Raw genomic sequence first — 17,685 nt, forward strand, 5'->3', positions numbered from 1 at the left:
AAAAAAAAATTTGTTTAAATATTTAGCATTACTTCTTCATTTTTTAAAAAAAGATTTTACTTATTTATTTGACAGAGAGAGAGAGAGAGCACAAGTAGGGGGAGAGGCAGAAGGAGAGGGAGAAGCAGGCTCTCCTCTGAGCAGGGAACCCAGTGTGGGGCTTGATCCCAGGACCCTGAGATCATGACCTGAGCCAAAGGCAGATGCTTAGCCACCCAGGCATCCCTCAAATTAAAAAAAATTAATAAAATAACTGAATTATCATAATAAAATGAAATAAAATGGGGGTGATAATAATAGCAGCACCTTATAGGGTTATGAAAATTAAATGATGTAATGCATGTAAAGTATTTAGAACAGTTTCTGGCATGAAGCAAATACTCACTGAAGTTAGATATTATTGTAAGAACAGAATAATGGCTTCTAGGAAAAGTGCGTGAGAATTATCCACCATCGCCCCATTTCTTATGTTAAGTTGGACCACTTGGTCTCTTTATGTACTTCAGGATTTGCTATTTGTATAGTAGATTGCAGTTTCATATACTGTTTCTACAGTTTCACAATAGACTGAGACTATGCTACTTTTTAAGGCATCTAGAACAGCACAACTTAAAAATTATTTGCCAGACTTTGTAAAGAGGGTGCCATATTCCAGAAAATAGGAAACTTGGCAGTTCCTATGGTAACACTGGCAGAGTGAGGTAAATGATTTTTAAATCTTTGCAGAATGTAGAGACTAAAGATAAGCAGAGGAGACAATTCTGCCAAGGGTGAGGTACAGCTTAAAGCAAGCATGGATACAGCCTGAAAGATGTCTGCAAAGATCACCTGGAGTTGGGGCCCCTCAGCAGTACAGAACAAGCATGGTAACATCATTACGTAGCAGGGCAAGTGCCTAGAGGGTCTCTCTTTTTTTTTAGAGGCATCTCTTTCTTATTCCTTTTTTTTTTTTTTTAAGATTTTATTTATTTGACAGAGAGAGAGACACAGCCGGCGAGAGAGGGAACACAGGCAGGGGGAGTGGGAGAGGAAGAAGCAGGCTCCCAGCGGAGAAGCCCGATGTGGGGCTCGATTCCAGGACCCCAGGATCACGCCCTGAGCCTAAGACAGATGCTTAATGACTGAGCCACCCAGGTGCCCCCCCTTTCTTATTCCTAACCCACAAACAGAAGGCAGAGGGTATCACAAGTTGGGGTGACAGATACACAAAGGGAAAAAAGAGATGACCGGGAAAAGCCAGACAGGATCCCAAAATATACATACTTTCCATAAGAGGTATCTTTTAATACTAATTCTGGAGCTCTATACCAGCGTGTGGCCACATAGTCCGTATAAATGCCCCCAGGAGCTGCTAGAGTTCGTGCAAAACCAAAATCACAGAGCTTAGTAATTCCTGACTGGGATACTAAAATATTCTCAGGTTTTATATCTCGATGAATGATCTAAAAACAAACAGAAGATTCAATACATTAAAATGAGATTTCATTATCTAGAGGATCATTCAAAAATTATACTGAGAAAACCTAGCTAATTAAAACAGCAAAGCTATTTTCTTATCACATGCTATTTTCTTATCACATCCAAAGGATTAACTACACAAGGCAAAAGCTAAATAGTTACATGTTTTCAATTCTTGCCCCATCCATCATCTCAAAATGAAATGAAGCCGGGGTACCTGGGTGGCTTAGTCGGTTGAGCCTCCAACTCTTGATTTTGGCTCAGGTCACGATCTCAAGGTCTTGGAATCAAGCCCTGCGTCAGGCTCCATGCTCAGCCCAGAGTCTGTCCCTCTCCCTCTTCTCTGCTCACACCCCCTGTGCTCTCTTGCTTTCTCTCTCTCTCAAATAAACAAATAAGGGGCGCCTGGGTGGCACAGCGGTTAAGCGTCTGCCTTCGGCTCAGGGCGTGATCCCGGCGTTATGGGATCGAGCCCCGCATCAGGCTCCTCTGCTGTGAGCCTGCTTCTTCCTCTCCCACTCCCCTGCTTGTGTTCCCTCTCTCGCTGGCTGTCTCTATCTCTGTCGAATAAATAAATAAAAAATCTTTAAAAAAAAAAAAAACCAAATAAAATCTTTTTTAAAAAAAATGAAATGAAGCCAAGAAAACAGACATAATACTAAAAAGGTAAATCAAATTCCCAAAAAGAAAAGTAACCAAAAGAACTTAATGAAAAACAGGTTATTTCCTTTAACCTCATGTCATTCTAGATACAACTAATTGCCCTTTCTTTCATTCCTTCACAGCTAACCCTCTTGAAGATATTATCTTCACTAAATCTTCTCTTTCTCACCACTCATTCACTCCTTAAAGTAATACAATCTTTCTTTTGCTTCTATGTTCCATTAGACTGCCACAACCAGAGTCGTCATGAACTTCATTGTTGCTGTATCCAATATACATCCCTCAATATACACATCTGACTTGTTAACTTAGTGTAAAAATTTTGCCAACTACTCCTCCCTTCCCAATTTCTCGGATCTAAAATTCTCCCAGTCCCTTCTATTTCTGTGGCATTTCCTTTTTTTCTCTTTGTCTCTTAAAAGTAGGTTTCTGGTCTCAGGATTTCTTTTCTCATACATCATGTTCCCTGGGTAATCACATTTACTCATTTGGTTTGTTGTTTTTTTTTTTTTTTTTTTTTTTTTTTACCACTTTCTTCATTTGTTATGGGGAAACCATACTCTCTTGGCTTTCTTTTCACCTATTGGCTGCTCCATCTCAATCTCATCTACTCTTCTACCTTTAGTAACTAACAATATACTGATGATTTCCAAATTTCTATCTCTAATCAAGATAACACTCCTGATTTCCACAAGGAGTGGAAGTCCACAAGAAGTCCGACAAGGCTGACTCAGACACCCCTTAAACTTAGCAATTCCAAAACTGAATGCATATTCTCCCCTAAACCTATTTGTTCTCAACAGTCCTTTAGCTCAGAGGATGGATCAAACATTGACCCCATGGCTTAAGCCAGAAACCGAGGTATCCTTCTCCTTCAGCTCCCATACATACTTTTGTCCCTAGTTCAAGTTCCCTCAACTCTCTCACCAAAATTACTGCATTGCCAACTGGTCTCCCTGAATTCATTCTGACCCCCTCCAACCCACTGTCCACAAAAGGAAGTCACAATACTATTTTACAATCACATGTGTGTGGCACCAGCCTGGCTCAGTTGGAAAAGCATGTGACTCTTGATCTCGGGATCATGGGTTTGAGCCCTACACTGTGTGTAGTGGTTACTAAAAAAAAAAATTAAAACTAAAAAAAATCACATGTGTGATCATGTCACTTCCTGGCTTAACACCCTTCAAGGATCCCCCATCCCATAGGACAAATTTGAAACTTCCGAAAATGGTTTATAAGGCCTTGTAGAATTTGGCCCTTGCTCACTTTCTCAACTTCCCTTCCCTAGCCTAAAGGATATTTCCCAATTTTCCAAGGTTTGTCTCATCTCTGTGCATTTGCTGATGCTTTTCCAACTGCCTAGAACACTTTGCCTGGCCAACTATTTCTTTAGATCTTAGCTTAGATATTTATATTAGATGTTCCTCGTATATGGTCTCACAACATTCTGCACTTCCCCCATCACATTATTTGTCATGCCACATTATTAATTGTCTGTTTACTTGTTCATAACTCCCACTAGACTGAAAGTTCCACAAGGGCAAGATGTATGTCTGTCTTGTTCAAGCTATATCCCCAGTGACCAATACAGTGCCTAAAACAAAGAAAGCGTTTTAAAAATTTTATGAAATGAATGAAGCATATTCTCATAACTAACAACATGTCAGCACAAGTGAAACTATCTCAGTGACAGAAATCTAGGACCTTTCCTTGTTTATACAACTTACTTATATAAGTCTTTCGGATTGGCTCTTGTTCTGCCTCAGTCTCCCTCCATAAATGGCCAAAAAATTAACTTGGGGTAATGCACCACCTTAAGGGTGCCATCCATAAAACTATATTAATCTTTCTTTATTTCTACAACTTTTATTGAATGGCTACTATATACCAGCCACTATACCAAGATCTAAGGATATAACATGAGCAAACACTGACATAGAAAAGCACATCAAGATACCATTCACAAATTCTGCCCACCACATATCCACTGTCCTCCTCCTCAGTCCTTTAAACACAGGCAGAAAGATCCATCCAGTTGATGCCCTAATATTTTCATTCTTTTCCACAACTAACACCATTACTATATATGGAATTTTGTTATCCTTGAGAACCAAACACTTTCCAAAGCCCAACTTTTAAAACTCTATGCTTGACTACATCCTCCTTGGTCTTCTACTATCATACTATGACCTCCACAGAGACAGTATTTCTTTCTCTTTGTTTAGGTCTTTAATTTCTCTTAATGTTTAGTAGTTTTCAGTTTATAGGTCTCATACATCTTTTGTCAGATTCTCCCTAAGTATTTCTTATACTTAAAGCTGTTTAATGGTGTTTTTTGAGGGGGGACACCTGGGTGGCTCAGTCCGTTAAGTGTCCCACTCTTAGTTTTGGCTCAGGTCATGATCTCAAGGTCACGGGATCAAGCTCTCTCCCTCCCTCCCCCTCTACTCCTCCCTTCCCCATGTGCACACACATTCTCTCTCTCTCTCTCAAATAAATCTTTAGAAAAAAAGAGAAAGATTTTATTTTTAAGTAGTCTTTTCACTCAACCTGAGCTTGAACTCAGAACCCTAAGATCAAGAATCACATGCTCTACTGACTGAGCCACCCAAGTGCCCCTGTTTAATGGTATTTTTTATTTCTTTTTTTTTTTTTTAGATTTTATTTATTTGACAGAAAGAGAGCACGAGCAGGGGGAGGGCCGCAGAAAGAGGGAGAAACAGGATCCCCAATGAGCAGGGAGCCTGACATGGAGCTTGATCCCAGGACCCCAGGATCACGACCTGAGCTGAAGGCAGATGATTAACCAACTGAGCCACCCAGATGCCCCTAATTTCAATTTTTGATTGTTGATTGCCAGTATATAAAAATACAATTAACTTTGATACATAGATCTTACATCCCACAACCTTGACACTTACAAATTAGTTCTGTTTTGTTGCAGATTCCATAGGCTTTTTTTTTTTAAGATTTTATTTATTTATTTGACAGAGAGAGACAGCCAGCAAGAGAGGGAACAGAAGCAGGGGGAGTGGGAGAGGAAGAAGCAGGCTCCCAGCAGGGAGCCCGATGCGGGGCTGGATCCCAGGACCCTGGGATCACTCCCTGAGCCGAAAGCAGATACTTAAGGACTGAGCCACCCAGGCGCCCCTCCATAGAATTTTCTACATAGATGATCATATCATCTATAAATAAAGACATTTTTACTTCTCAAAAAAAAAAAAGTACCATTTCACACCCACTGGAATTGCCACAACCAAAATGACAATAAACAAATATTGGGGAGGAAGTGGAAAACTGGAATGTATTGTTAGTGGGGATGTAAAATGATACAGCCACTTTGGAAAACAGTTTGGCAGTTCTTTAAAAAGTTAAAACATAAACCATATGATCCATATGGTTTTTTTTTTTTTAATGTAAGCTCCACACCCAACATGCAGCTTGAACTCATGAACCCTAAGATCAAGAGTCACATGTTCTACCGAAGGAGCCAGCCGGTCACTCCTACCCATATACTTTTTTTTTTTTAAAGATTTATTTATTATATATTTGAGAGAGAGTGCGCCTGCAAGAGCTCACAAGTGGGGGGAGAGACAGAGGGAGAGAATCTTCAAGCAGACTCCCCACTGAGCTCCAAGCCCCATGGGGTGGGGGTGGGGTGCCTTGATCTCCAGACCCATGAGATATGACCTAAGCCAAAACCAAGACCTGGATGTTGAACTGACTGAGCCACTCACGCACTGCCCCGACCCCCCCCCAGCCCCCAGTATTCTTAATTCGCCTTATTTTACTTCCCTCTCCCTAGCTTCTGGGACCTTTGTAAACCAACAGTCCCCAAAATCATAGGAAAACCAGTAGCCTAGTAGCCACCAGAGAGAGTGAAACAGGTTATATCTCCTCCAAGGCCCCATTCCCAGGTAACTATCATTATTTGACCTGTCTGACAAGTCACTAGAAAATCCCACTAGAAGCCTTGCCTTTTTTTTTTTGACCAAAGGCAGAGCTTGCCTAGTGCATAGAGCTTTTCTCCTGGGGTCTTGGTCAGAAATAACTAACAGCCACTTTATAACATTTTAGCCACCCGAGGTAGCTATAACAATTAGGACAAACAACAAGTTGGCCAAAATACTTAAAAAGATAGATTGGGAGTAAGATGTCCATAAAGGGTTTGAAAAGCTTCAACATAGGGGTGCCTGGGTGGCTCAGTCGATTAAGTGTCTGCCTTTGGCTCAGGTCATGATTCCAGGGTCCTGGAGCAAGCCCTGCATTGGGCTCCCTGCTCAGCAGGAAGCCTTCTTCCTCTCCCTCAGCGGCTCCCCCTGCTTGTGCTTCCTTTCTCCCTCCCCCCACTCGCTGTGTCAAATAAATATATAAAATCTTAAAAAAAAAAAAAAAAGGAATGAAAGAAAGAAAAGCTTCAACATATTCCTGAGAATCCAAACTGCCACATGCAGAGCTATGCACATGCCCAGGAAAGACTGGAGATGGTATGAAAGCTCTTACCTGTGGATGAGTTTGAGGCTCTGAGCAAGCAAGAAGGTAAGATCAAGTGAGAGTCGCAAACTGCCTGCCTGAACACTGAGGCATGTCCCAACACACTGAAAGAGCCCCTCAGTAAAAAAGGCTGAGAGATTTCTTGGTTTCAGGCATTTAAGGAAATCTCTGCCTAATCATTAGCTAACCTCTAAGCCAAATGAGCAGAGATTTCAGTGGTCACACATGAGGAAGAATACACATTTTGCAGAATTAGTTCAGTAAAGTAACTAAACAGCCACAACAACAAACTCAGAAACGGCAAATTCTGATTTCCAGAGTTTTCACATTATGTTATTTTAAATTCCAGTTTTCAACAAAAAATTATAAATTTCTAGGGGTGCCTGGGTGGCACAGCGGTTGAGCATCTGCCTTCGACCCAGGGTGTGATCCCGGGGTCCTGGGATCAAGTCCCACATCAGGCTCCTCCACTATGAGCCTGCTTCTTCCTCTCCCACTCCTCCTGCTTGTGTTCCCTCTCTCGCTAGCTGTCTCTATCTCTGTCAAATAAATAAATAAAATCTTTAAAAAAAATTATAAATTTCAAAAAAAGGTATCTCTAAATCTCTAAAAAGGTATCTCTAAAATCTCTTAAAAAGATATGCAAAGAAACAAGTACGGCCCATATATGGAGAGAAAAGCGGTCCATAAGAAATCTTCCCTGGGGTGCCTGGATGGGTCAGTCAGTTGAGCATCAGACTCTTGGTTTCTCAGGTCATGATCTCATGGGTCTTGGGATTAAGCCCTGCATAGGGCTCCATACTCAGTGGGGAGTCTGCTTGAAGATTCTCTCCCTCCCCTCACTCACTGTCTCTCTCTCACTCTGTCTCTCTAAAATAAATAAATCTTTTTTTTAGCATTTTTTTTTAAAGATTTTGTTTATTTATTTGACACAGAGAGAGAGAGAGAGTACAAGCAGGGGGAGAGGCAAGCAGAGGGAGAGGGAGAAGCAGTCTCCTCACCGAGCAAGGAGCCCGATGTGGGGCTCGATTCCAGGACCCTCGGATCATGACCTTAGCTGAAGGCAGATGCTTAACCAACTGAGCCACCCAGGCAGCCCTAAAATAAATGAATCTTAAAAAAGAAAGAAAGAAAAAAAGAAAGAAAGAAAGAAAGAAAGAAAGAAAGAAAGAAAGAAAGAGAAAGGAAGGAAGGAAGGAAGGAAGGAAGGAAGGAAGGAAGAAAGAAAGAAAGAAAGAAAGAAAGAAAGAAAGAAAGAAAGAAAGAAAGAAAGAAAGAGAAATCTTCCCTGAAGAAGCTCAGATATTGAATTTGCTGTAGACAATAATCAAGTATTTTATTTTATTTTTTTTTAAAGATTTTATTTATTCGACAGAGATAGAAACAGCCAGCGAGAGAGGGAACACAGCAAGGGGAGTGGGAGAGAGAGAAGCAGGCTCTTAGCAGAGGAGCCTGACGTGGGGCTCGATCCCAGAATGCCGGGATCACACCCTGAGCCGAAGGCAGACGCTTAACCGCTGTGCCACCCAGGCGCCCCAGTAATCAGCTATTTTAAATATGTTCTAAGCTAGGGGTGCCTGGCTGGGTCAGTCAGTAGTGTGCGTGACTCTTGATCTCCGGGTTGTGGGTTCAAGCCCCACATTGGGTGTAGAGATTACTAAAAAAATAAATACATAAAACTTTAAAAAAATGTTCCAAGCTAAAGGAAACAATGTCTAAAGAACTAAATAAAAGTATGAACACAATATCTCATCAAATAAGGAATATCCTGAGTGCCTGGGTGGCTCAGTTGGTTAAGCATCCAACTCTGTTTCAGCTCAGGTCATGATCTTAGGGTTGTGGGGAGCTCTGCACTCAGTAGGGAGTCTGCTGGAGAGTCTCTCTGTCCCTTTCCCTCTACCCCTTCTTCCACTCATGCTCTCACTCTCTTTTATAATATATATTATATGTATAATATATAATATATATAGATATATATAATACGATTTTTAAAAATTAAAAATAAAAACTATCCATAAAAAGAAAGAAATTATTAAAAAGAACTAAATAAGGATGGCTGGGTGGCTCAGTCAATTAAGCATCTGCCTTTGGCTCAGGTCATGATTCCAGGGTTCTAGGATCAAGTCCCGCATCAGGCTCCTTGCTCAGTGGGGAACCTGTTTCTCCCTCTGCCTGCTCTGCCTGCTGCTCCCCCGGCTTGTGTACTCTCTCTCTCTGACAAATAAATAAATAAAATCTTTATAAATAAATAAACAAACAAAAATAAAAAGAACTACATACAAAAGAACATGATCAAGAATACAAAAAGGCAACCCACAGGAGAAAATACTTGCAAATTCTGTATCTGTTAAGCATCTAATATTCAAATACATAAAGTACAACTCAACGATAAAAAGACAAGTAACCCAGTTTAAAAATGAGCAAAGGACTTGAATAGACATTTCTTCAAAGAAGACATACAAATATGAATTTGCCAGCCCTGAAGTTTTCATTTTAATGGAATTTATACTGTGTGATCTTTTACATCTGAATTTCTTCATTTAACATGATGTTTTCAAGGTTCATTCACGGTGAGGCACATATCAGTACTTCATTCCTTTTTATGGCTGAATACATTTCATTGTATGTATATACCTCATTTGTTTATCCATTCATCAGACTGATATATAATTGAGTTGTTTCCATTTTTTGGCTATTATGAATAATGCTGCTATGGATATTCTTGTGCAAATTTTCATGTGAACACGTTTTCAATTCTCTCGTGTAGATACCTAGAACTAGAATTGCTAGGTCATATGGTAATTCTATATTTAACTTTTTGAGTAACTGCCAAACTGTTTTCCATACCATCTGCACCATTTTACATTACCACCAGCAGTGTATGACCGTTCCAATTTCTCTACTTCCTCGCCAATATTCGTCATCGTCTGCTTTTTAAATTACAGCCAGCCTGGTGGGTGTGAAGTGATTTCTCATTGTGATTTTAATTTGTATTTTCACAATGACTAATGATATCAAGCATCGTTTCATGTGCTATCAGTCATTTATATATTTTGTTTGGAGAAATGTCTATTCAAATCCTTTGCCCATATTTAAATTGGGTTGTCTTTTTACTCGAGTTGTATTTTACATATCTTGGATACTTATCAGATATATGATTTGCAAATATTTTCTTTCATTCTGTGAACTTCTTACTTTCTTGATAGTGTCCTTTGATGTACAAAAGTTTTTAATTTTGATGAAGTAAAATTTGTCTACTTTTTTCTTTGATTACTTTTGCTTTTGATGTTATATCTAAAGAACTATTACCTAGAGATGCCTGGCTGGCTCAGTCAGAGGAGCATGCAGCTCTTCGTCTCAGGGTTGTAGGTTCAAGCCCCACGTTGGGTGTAGAGATTACTTAACAGGGAGCCTGACGTGGGGCTTGATCCTGGGATCCTGGGATCACAACTCAAGCTGAAGGCAGATGTTTACCTGACTGTGCCACATAGGTGCCCCCATGAATATGAACTTTAGGACAGAAATTGAGACGTTTACCAATTTTAAGCACAAGGTCTGTATGTGGGTAAAAGCTGGAGGGGAATACAAAGAAATGAGAGTAGTTTTTGTTGGTGTGGTAGGCTCAGATCATGATCTGGGAGTCCTGGGATTGAGCCCCACATCAGGCTCCCTGCTCAGCGGGGAGTCTGCTTCTGCCTCTCCCTCTGCTGCTCCACCTGCTTGTGCTTTCTCATTCTCTCTAATAAATAAAATCTTCAAAAGTTTTTTAAATCTGATTTATAATACCTCTGCTTTTGTAGCCCTATATACTTGAAGGTAAACACTCATCTGAGGCGAGAACTCAAATTTCCCTATCATCTAACAGCCTCAGAGAACCTGGTTCTAAATACCTAGGACTTCAATTTGATAAACTTTCCAGTTGGAAAGTTATACAATTAAACACTAATGTGTATATGAAAAAATAAGCCAGTAGCTTCTAGAAAGAGGCTGAATAAGGATGTGAAGTAAACCAAAAAACTGGGAATTCCCTTTATGCCCTAAAAACCAAATGGAAATTGCAGTCCTTGATTGGATCTTGATCTTAATAAATCATTTGTAAAAGGTATTTTAGGAAAAACTGGGTACAATTTAATATAAGTTTGGTATTACATGACATTAAAGAATTATTATTGTGCAGATGTAATCATGATTCTGAAGTTATATAGGAGAATGTTTTGGGTTTTTTTTTAATTTAAAACATATAATGTATTATTAGTTTCAGAGGTAGAGTTCAGTGATTCATCAGTTGTATATAACACCCAGTGCTCATTACATCACGTGCCCTCCTTAATGCCCATCACCTAGTTACCCCATCCTACCACTCATTTCCCCTCCAGCAACCCTCAGTTTGTTTCCTATGGTTAAGAGTCTCTTATGGTTTGTCTCCCTCTTCTCTCTGATTTCGTCTTGTTTTATTTCCCCCCCTTCCCCTATGCTCCTCTGATTTGTTTCTTAAATTCCACATATGAGTGGAATCATATGATAATTATCTTTCTCTGATTGACTTATTTCGTTAATACCCTCTAGTTCCATCCACATTGTTGCAAATGGCAAGATTTCAATTTCTGAAGGATGAGTAATATTCTACTGTATACATATACCACATCTTCTTTATCCATTCATCTGTCAATGGATATCTGGGCTCTTTCCATAGTTTGACTATTGTGGACTTTGCAGCTATAAACACTGGGGTGCAGGTGCCCCTTTGGATTACTACCTTTGTATCTTTGGGGTAAATACCTAGTAGTGCAAGTGCTGGATCATAGGGTAGCTCTATATTTTTTTAAAAAGATTTTATTTATTTATTCGACAGAGATAGAGACAGCCAGCGAGAGAGGGAACACAAGCAGGGGGAGTGGGAGAGGAAGAAGCAGGCTCATAGTGGAGGAGCCTGATGTGGGGCTCGATCCCATAACGTCAGGATCATGCCCTGAGCCGCAGGCAGTCGCTTAACCGCTGTGCCACCCAGGCAGCCCCAGGGTAGCTCTATTTTTAACTTCTTGAGGAACCTCCATACTGCCTTCCAGAGTGGCTGTACCAGCTTGGATTTCCACCAGCAGCGTAAGAGCGTTCCCCTTTCTCTGCACCCTCGCCAATGCTTGTTTCTTGACTTGTTAATTTTAGCCTTTCTAACTGGTGTGAGGTGGTATCGCATTGTGGTTTTGATTTGTAATCCCTGATGCCGTGATGTTGAGCATATTTTCATGTGTCTGTTGGCCATTTCTATGTCTTCTTTGGAGAAATGTCTATTCATGTCATCTGCCTATTGCTTGATTGGATTATTTGTTCTTTGGTTGCTGAGTTTGATAAGTTCTTTACAGATTTTGGATATTAGCCCTTTATCTAATACGGCATTTGCAAATATTTTCTCCCATTCTGTAGGCTGTCTTTTGGTTTTGTCAACAGTTTCCTTTGCTGTGGAAAAGCTTTTTAACATGATGAAGTCCCAATAGTTCATTTTTGCCTTTGTTTCCCTTGCCTTGGGAGAAGTGTCTAGAAAGAAGGTGCTGTGGCTGAGATCAAAGAGGTTGCTGCCCATGTTCTCCTCTAGGATTTTGATGGATTCCTGTCTCACATTTAGGTCTTTCTTCCATTTTGAGTTTATTTTTATGTGTGGTGTAAGAAAATGGTCCAGTTTCAATCTTCAGCATGTGGCTATCCAATTGAAAATATGCTTTTATAAAGAGATACATAGTGTCCTATTTAGGGGTAAAACGTCAGGGTACCTATAATTTAAGATACCTCAGAGTAGATGAAGCAGAATATTAATATATTAAAACATATTATTTTTTAAAGATTTATTTATTTGAGAGAGTGCATATGTGCACATGAGTGAGTTGCGGGGGGAGAAGAGGGGCAGAGGAAGAAGGAGAATCTCAAGCTGATTCTGTGCTGATTACAGAGCCCGATGTGGGGCTCAATCTCATGACCCTGAGATCATGACCTGAGCAGAAACGAAGAGTGGGACGCTTAACTGACTGAGCCATCCAGGAACCCCAAAACATATTAAATAATAATAAAATGTTAACAATAGCATTATCCAAATAATAACAATTCCCGGGGCGCCTGGGTGGCACAGCGGTTAAGCGTCTGCCTTCAGCTCAGGGCGTGATCCCGGCGTTGTGGGATCGAGCCCCACATCAGGCTCCTCCGCTATGAGCCTGCTTCTTCCTCTCCCACTCCCCCTGCTTGTGTTCCCTCTCTCGCTGGCGGTCTCTATCTCTGTCAAATAAATCAATAAAATCTTTAAAAAAAAAAAAACAATTCCCTGTTTAAAAGACTATGAGTTTAAAATTCAAAGCAGACTTAAAAAAAAAAAAACAACTATACAAAGGGCAGCTGGGTGGCTCAGTTGGTTTAGTGTCTGCCTTCGGCTCAGGTCATGCTCTCCAGGTCCTGAGACTGAGCCCCATGTCGGGCTTCTTGGGCAGCAGGGAATCTGCTTCTCTCTCTCTCTCTGCCCCACCCCATCATTCACTCACTCTCTCTCTCTCTCAAATAAATCTTTCAAAAAAGAAAAATACATAAAACACTATGCAAAAGTGGCCTAAACTTAGGGAAGAAGGGCTTTGTGGAGTAGGAGGTGGGATGGGGCTAAGAAATATCAACAGTGCTTAGGTATTATTCAGAATAATTCATAATTCATAAAGGTTACTGAAAATTTAATAAAATTTAAGAAGCTCCATAAGGACAGGAATCAAGTCTTTTTCACTCAAGGCTGCATCCTCAGCTCCTACTACAATCAATGATTGCTACCAGAAGATGCTCAATGAATATTTATTGGATAAAGGAATGAGGGAACGAATAACCATTTCTTCCCCATAAGTGGCCAAATATTTGCATTTACACTTCGCTTCCAAAATGGTTTCAAAGTGACTTATAATATTTTTTTTCAGGATTCACAAAACTTTATTCACTTAGAATAAACAAGCTCTTTACATAGCACTTAGATTGTTTCACGAGCCTACAGGACTTGGACTATTTTTGAAGAATTATTGCTATTTGTATGATGTTTACAATTTTGTGTACAGTATGGTATTTTCTAAGTACACAATAAGCAATCTGAATTATCATATGAATTCCAAAACTTTGAGTTTTTAAAAATAATTTTATGGGGGCGCCTGGGTGGCACAGCGGTTGGGCGTCTGCCTTCGGCTCAGGGCGTGATCCCGGCGTTATGGGATCGAGCCCCACATCAGGCTCTTCTGCTATGAGCCTGCTTCTTCCTCTCCCACTTCCCCTGCTTGTGTTCCCTCTCTCGCTGGCTGTCTCTATCTCTGTTGAATAAATAAATAAAATCTTTAAAAAAAAATAATAATTTTATGAAATAAAAGCATGCTAAGATTTATTGTTTACATGGTTTTATTTTTTTTAAGACTTTATTTATTTATTTGACAGAGACAGACAGCGAGAGAGCACAAGAACGGGGAGTTGCAGAGAGAGAGGGAGAAGCAGGCTTCCTGCTGAGCAGAGAGCCCGATGTGGGGCTCGATCCAAGGACCCTGGGATCATGACCTGAGCTGAAGGCAGATGCTTAACCGACTGAGCCACCCAAGTGCCCTGTTTACACAGTTTTAATCTGTCATACCCATTTGCTCTAAAATAATGAGCTGAAATTATAACATCCCACTTGCAAAAGCCAGACATAGTCAACTCTTACTTCTGTGTTTGATAGTGGAAGACCAGCAGTGCACATCAGCACAAATAGCACATAATCTTATGCTACATAGTTTGGATATTTTATAATATATTTTTAAATTTCTTTAAGTAGAGTTGACACACAATGTTATATTTCATTCAGGTCTAAGAGGCTAATAGTACTAACCAGATCAAAATTTAAATTTTAAAAAACAACCAGAGTGAAAAAGATAAACCAAATTCCTATAATTAACTAGTTACTGTAACTGAACAGTAAATTTTTATTTGAGCTGCATAGAAGCCAATATAGGAAAGAAAACCTATTTTCATTATTAAATAAAAGAAGGTAAACAAATATTTCTGGAGATAAAAAGCTTTTCAGGTACTGAACTGTATCTGACTTCATAAATTCTTATGAAAAGTAACATTGGTATCATGGTAGACACTATTTCAGAAATTTCAGTTACATAAAAACATTCATCTGAAATTTGGAGATATTAGGAAAATAAAGTTTTCCTTTCTTGATTTTTGTCAACATGAAGATACCTTAAATCATCAAGGCCAGAGCCTAGATATCCAGATAATAGGAATAACAATATTCCAATGAGCCACTTCACTCACGGCTGCCTTAATTCTCAGGAATAACTAACTTTACAATATTCTGTGAGATGAGCAACAGGGATAATTTTACTTTAGGTCCTTGGTAAGACCAAGAGAATAAAAGAATTTAGGTGCTTCTGTCTAGGCCTTTTCTCTGCTGTCCCCACAATTCCATGGACATTCTTCCATATTTGGTGCTGAGGACTACCACTTATTTTTCTTTTTGTCCCTTGGAAAATAATCCATCCTCACCTCTTCAACCATAGTCTCTAAGATAAAGTTCCCGAATCTGTATATACAGTTCTGACAACTTCCTAGAAAGACCATGTTAAATAATAGGTCAACTACTATTCTGTCTTAGAAATTCTCACTGTCCCTTAAAATATATCAATGTTTCTAAAAGCAATTCCCCCCTGTAAAACCGGTTACTGCCACTGGCACCATAATGCTCTTGCACTCAATTAAAAATTTTGTAATTATCTTTGATTTCTTACTTTGTTCACATCCCTTTCATATCTAGTCAGACCCCATATCCTATCATTTCCCCTTTGAGTCTTTCCATCCTCTGCCTTTGCCATCCTTCCTCCTCCTATTTCAAGTCCTTACCACTTCATATCTGGACTGTCACAATAGCCTCTCACCTGATCTGCTTCTACCCACACTTTCCCTCTACACTTGCCAAAATAAGCTCAGGTTTTGTTTTAATCCTGTTACAGACAGGTCAAAACCCTTCTGCAGTTTCCCAGTATCCTCAGGAAAAAGTCCAAACTGTTCAGGACGAATTTCAAGATTCTGGAAACCTCTCCTCAGGGAACCTGTGCAATCTTACCACCCTTTACCTAGTCTCTGTAAAGCTCACTCACCACCACTCTCTGAAGTCCCCTGCTCAGGCCTGCCACTGTTCTCACAGTGGTACCCCATCTGAATCTATTTCCTCTTCTATTCCAGTGACATTGTAGCTACAATTCCAAATTCTACTTACTTTAGTTTTACTTCCTCTTTGAAGTCCTCTCCTCTGATTATAGCCCATACTGGTGTCTCCCTTGATTCAAGAAACACTTTCAAATGGATAAGGCACAATAGGGATACAGATAATACAACTATTCCTGACTCCCTACCAGCACTACTTATTAAGTACTTAAAATATGCTTGACACAGTGCTAAACACTTTATACCTACTGCCTAATTTGAGCTTTACAAAAAAATCTGTGAGGTACTATATCATTTTACTGATGAGGACAGTCAGGCTCAGAGAGGTTAAGTACCTTTCCTGGGACCAGAGTGTAATGCGGCTGCCACCTGTCACTATGCACTACTACAGTGAGCTGTGAACTGCACAGGTGTGTGGTTGCCCATAGAAAAGCTGGTGGGTGAAAATCTAGGATAGTCTGATTCCACAGACTGTGCTCTTAACTATTACATTATACTGCCTCCCCATGGATCCAGCTGGCAAGGAAATGACAATCTGAATTCCAGTTGCTATCACAACCACATTTTTCAAAACCACAAAATAAAATGCACTATTAGCAAGACAGAAAATTAGAAATTAAGATATCAAAAAAAGCTTAGGATATATAGCTATTACGCCTATATCATTTACTAATAAGTATTTTGAGGCTCTTCCTGTTATATCCTGAATATATATCTAACTTTCCAGAAAGTAGAGCTGAAATTGGGAACGAAATACCTCCATAAAAACCTGCTGAGCTAAACACTTAACTAGGCAATGTTAAAGGCAACACTAAGAATTAGAACAGTTAATCTTTCCTGTCTTGATTTTTCATGTTAAGCAAGACTATGTACCTCTTAGCAACTTTATTTCTGCTTTCTTTCCCTAAAGGCATCCACATTCATTTGCTGTTCCCCTGTCCTAGTTTCCAGTTCCTACCTCCAAACCTTCCTTCATTTGAACCTGCCTGGCAACATTTTGATGTAATTTCCCCAACAAAAGGTGCCAATTGACTGCTGGTTCCTCCTTACCAAATTACTGATACTTCCTTTGGCATCTCATACTTGCTCTGCCCTATTGTTATAATTACAGCTTTATTAATGTGTACTTAACATGTTTTGCAATTCTGCAACTAAAGTGTAAGGTAGTGACCCCAGTTTCAGGATGTCAATTACTATTGTACAAGAAAATACTTTTAAAACCTTCATTAAGGGGCACTTACGATTCATATACATCCTATAGTTGGGCTTACTACGAAGCACTTACGTTATTATTGTGAAGATATTCAATTGCTCGAAGGATCTGGAAGAGGTATCTTCTAAGTCGTTTACTCTCTAGTCCATGACAATAATGTTGTAACTCATCTAATACTGTGTGGTCAACAAATTCAAATACCAAGTGAATTTTCTTTTTCTGCCTAAAAACTTCAATCAGATTGACCAGGTTTTCATGATGAAATTGCTATTGACAAAAGAAACAGATTTATAATACATTATCTTATGCACAATAATTTATACATGTAACACCCATATAATTTTTAAAAGCAGAAATATCCTCGGCCTATTTTTTAAAAGATTTTATTTACTTATTTGAGAGAGAGAGAGAGATCAAGAGAGGGAGGTGTGGGAGAAGTAGACTCCCCACTGAGCAGGGGGCCGATGTGGGGCTCAATCCCAGGACCTGGGATCAGGACCTGAGCCCAAGGAAGACGCTTAACCAAATGAACCACCCAGGTGCCCTATTCTCAGCCTATTTCACTCATGCATGTCAATAGAAATATTTCAACTTATTTGTTTATGTTCCTATTTTTAAAAAATGCTAAACTAGGGGCTCCTGGCTGG

The 17,685-nt window shown here is 39.7% G+C and overlaps 1 protein-coding gene across 2 annotated transcripts in view; it reads right to left on the reverse strand.

Moving 5' to 3' along the window:
• CDKL3 (cyclin dependent kinase like 3) overlaps positions 1 to 17,685 on the reverse strand; it is a 103,471-nt gene that overhangs the window by 79,138 nt on the left and 6,648 nt on the right. The window contains exons 3-4 of one of the 2 annotated variants that reach the window (XM_034656015.1): positions 17,111 to 17,305; positions 1,264 to 1,442 (exon numbers count right to left, since the gene is read on the reverse strand). In XM_034656015.1, the coding sequence (XP_034511906.1) occupies positions 1,264 to 1,442; positions 17,111 to 17,305 (374 nt within the window). Of the gene's footprint in view, positions 1 to 1,263; positions 1,443 to 17,110; positions 17,306 to 17,685 lie in introns of those variants that run through there. The other variant, XM_034656016.1, reaches the window with a different exon arrangement.

Source organism: Ailuropoda melanoleuca, chromosome 3 (assembly GCF_002007445.2).
Source record: "Ailuropoda melanoleuca isolate Jingjing chromosome 3, ASM200744v2, whole genome shotgun sequence".
In the NCBI taxonomy this organism is placed as follows: Eukaryota; Metazoa; Chordata; class Mammalia; order Carnivora; family Ursidae; genus Ailuropoda; species Ailuropoda melanoleuca.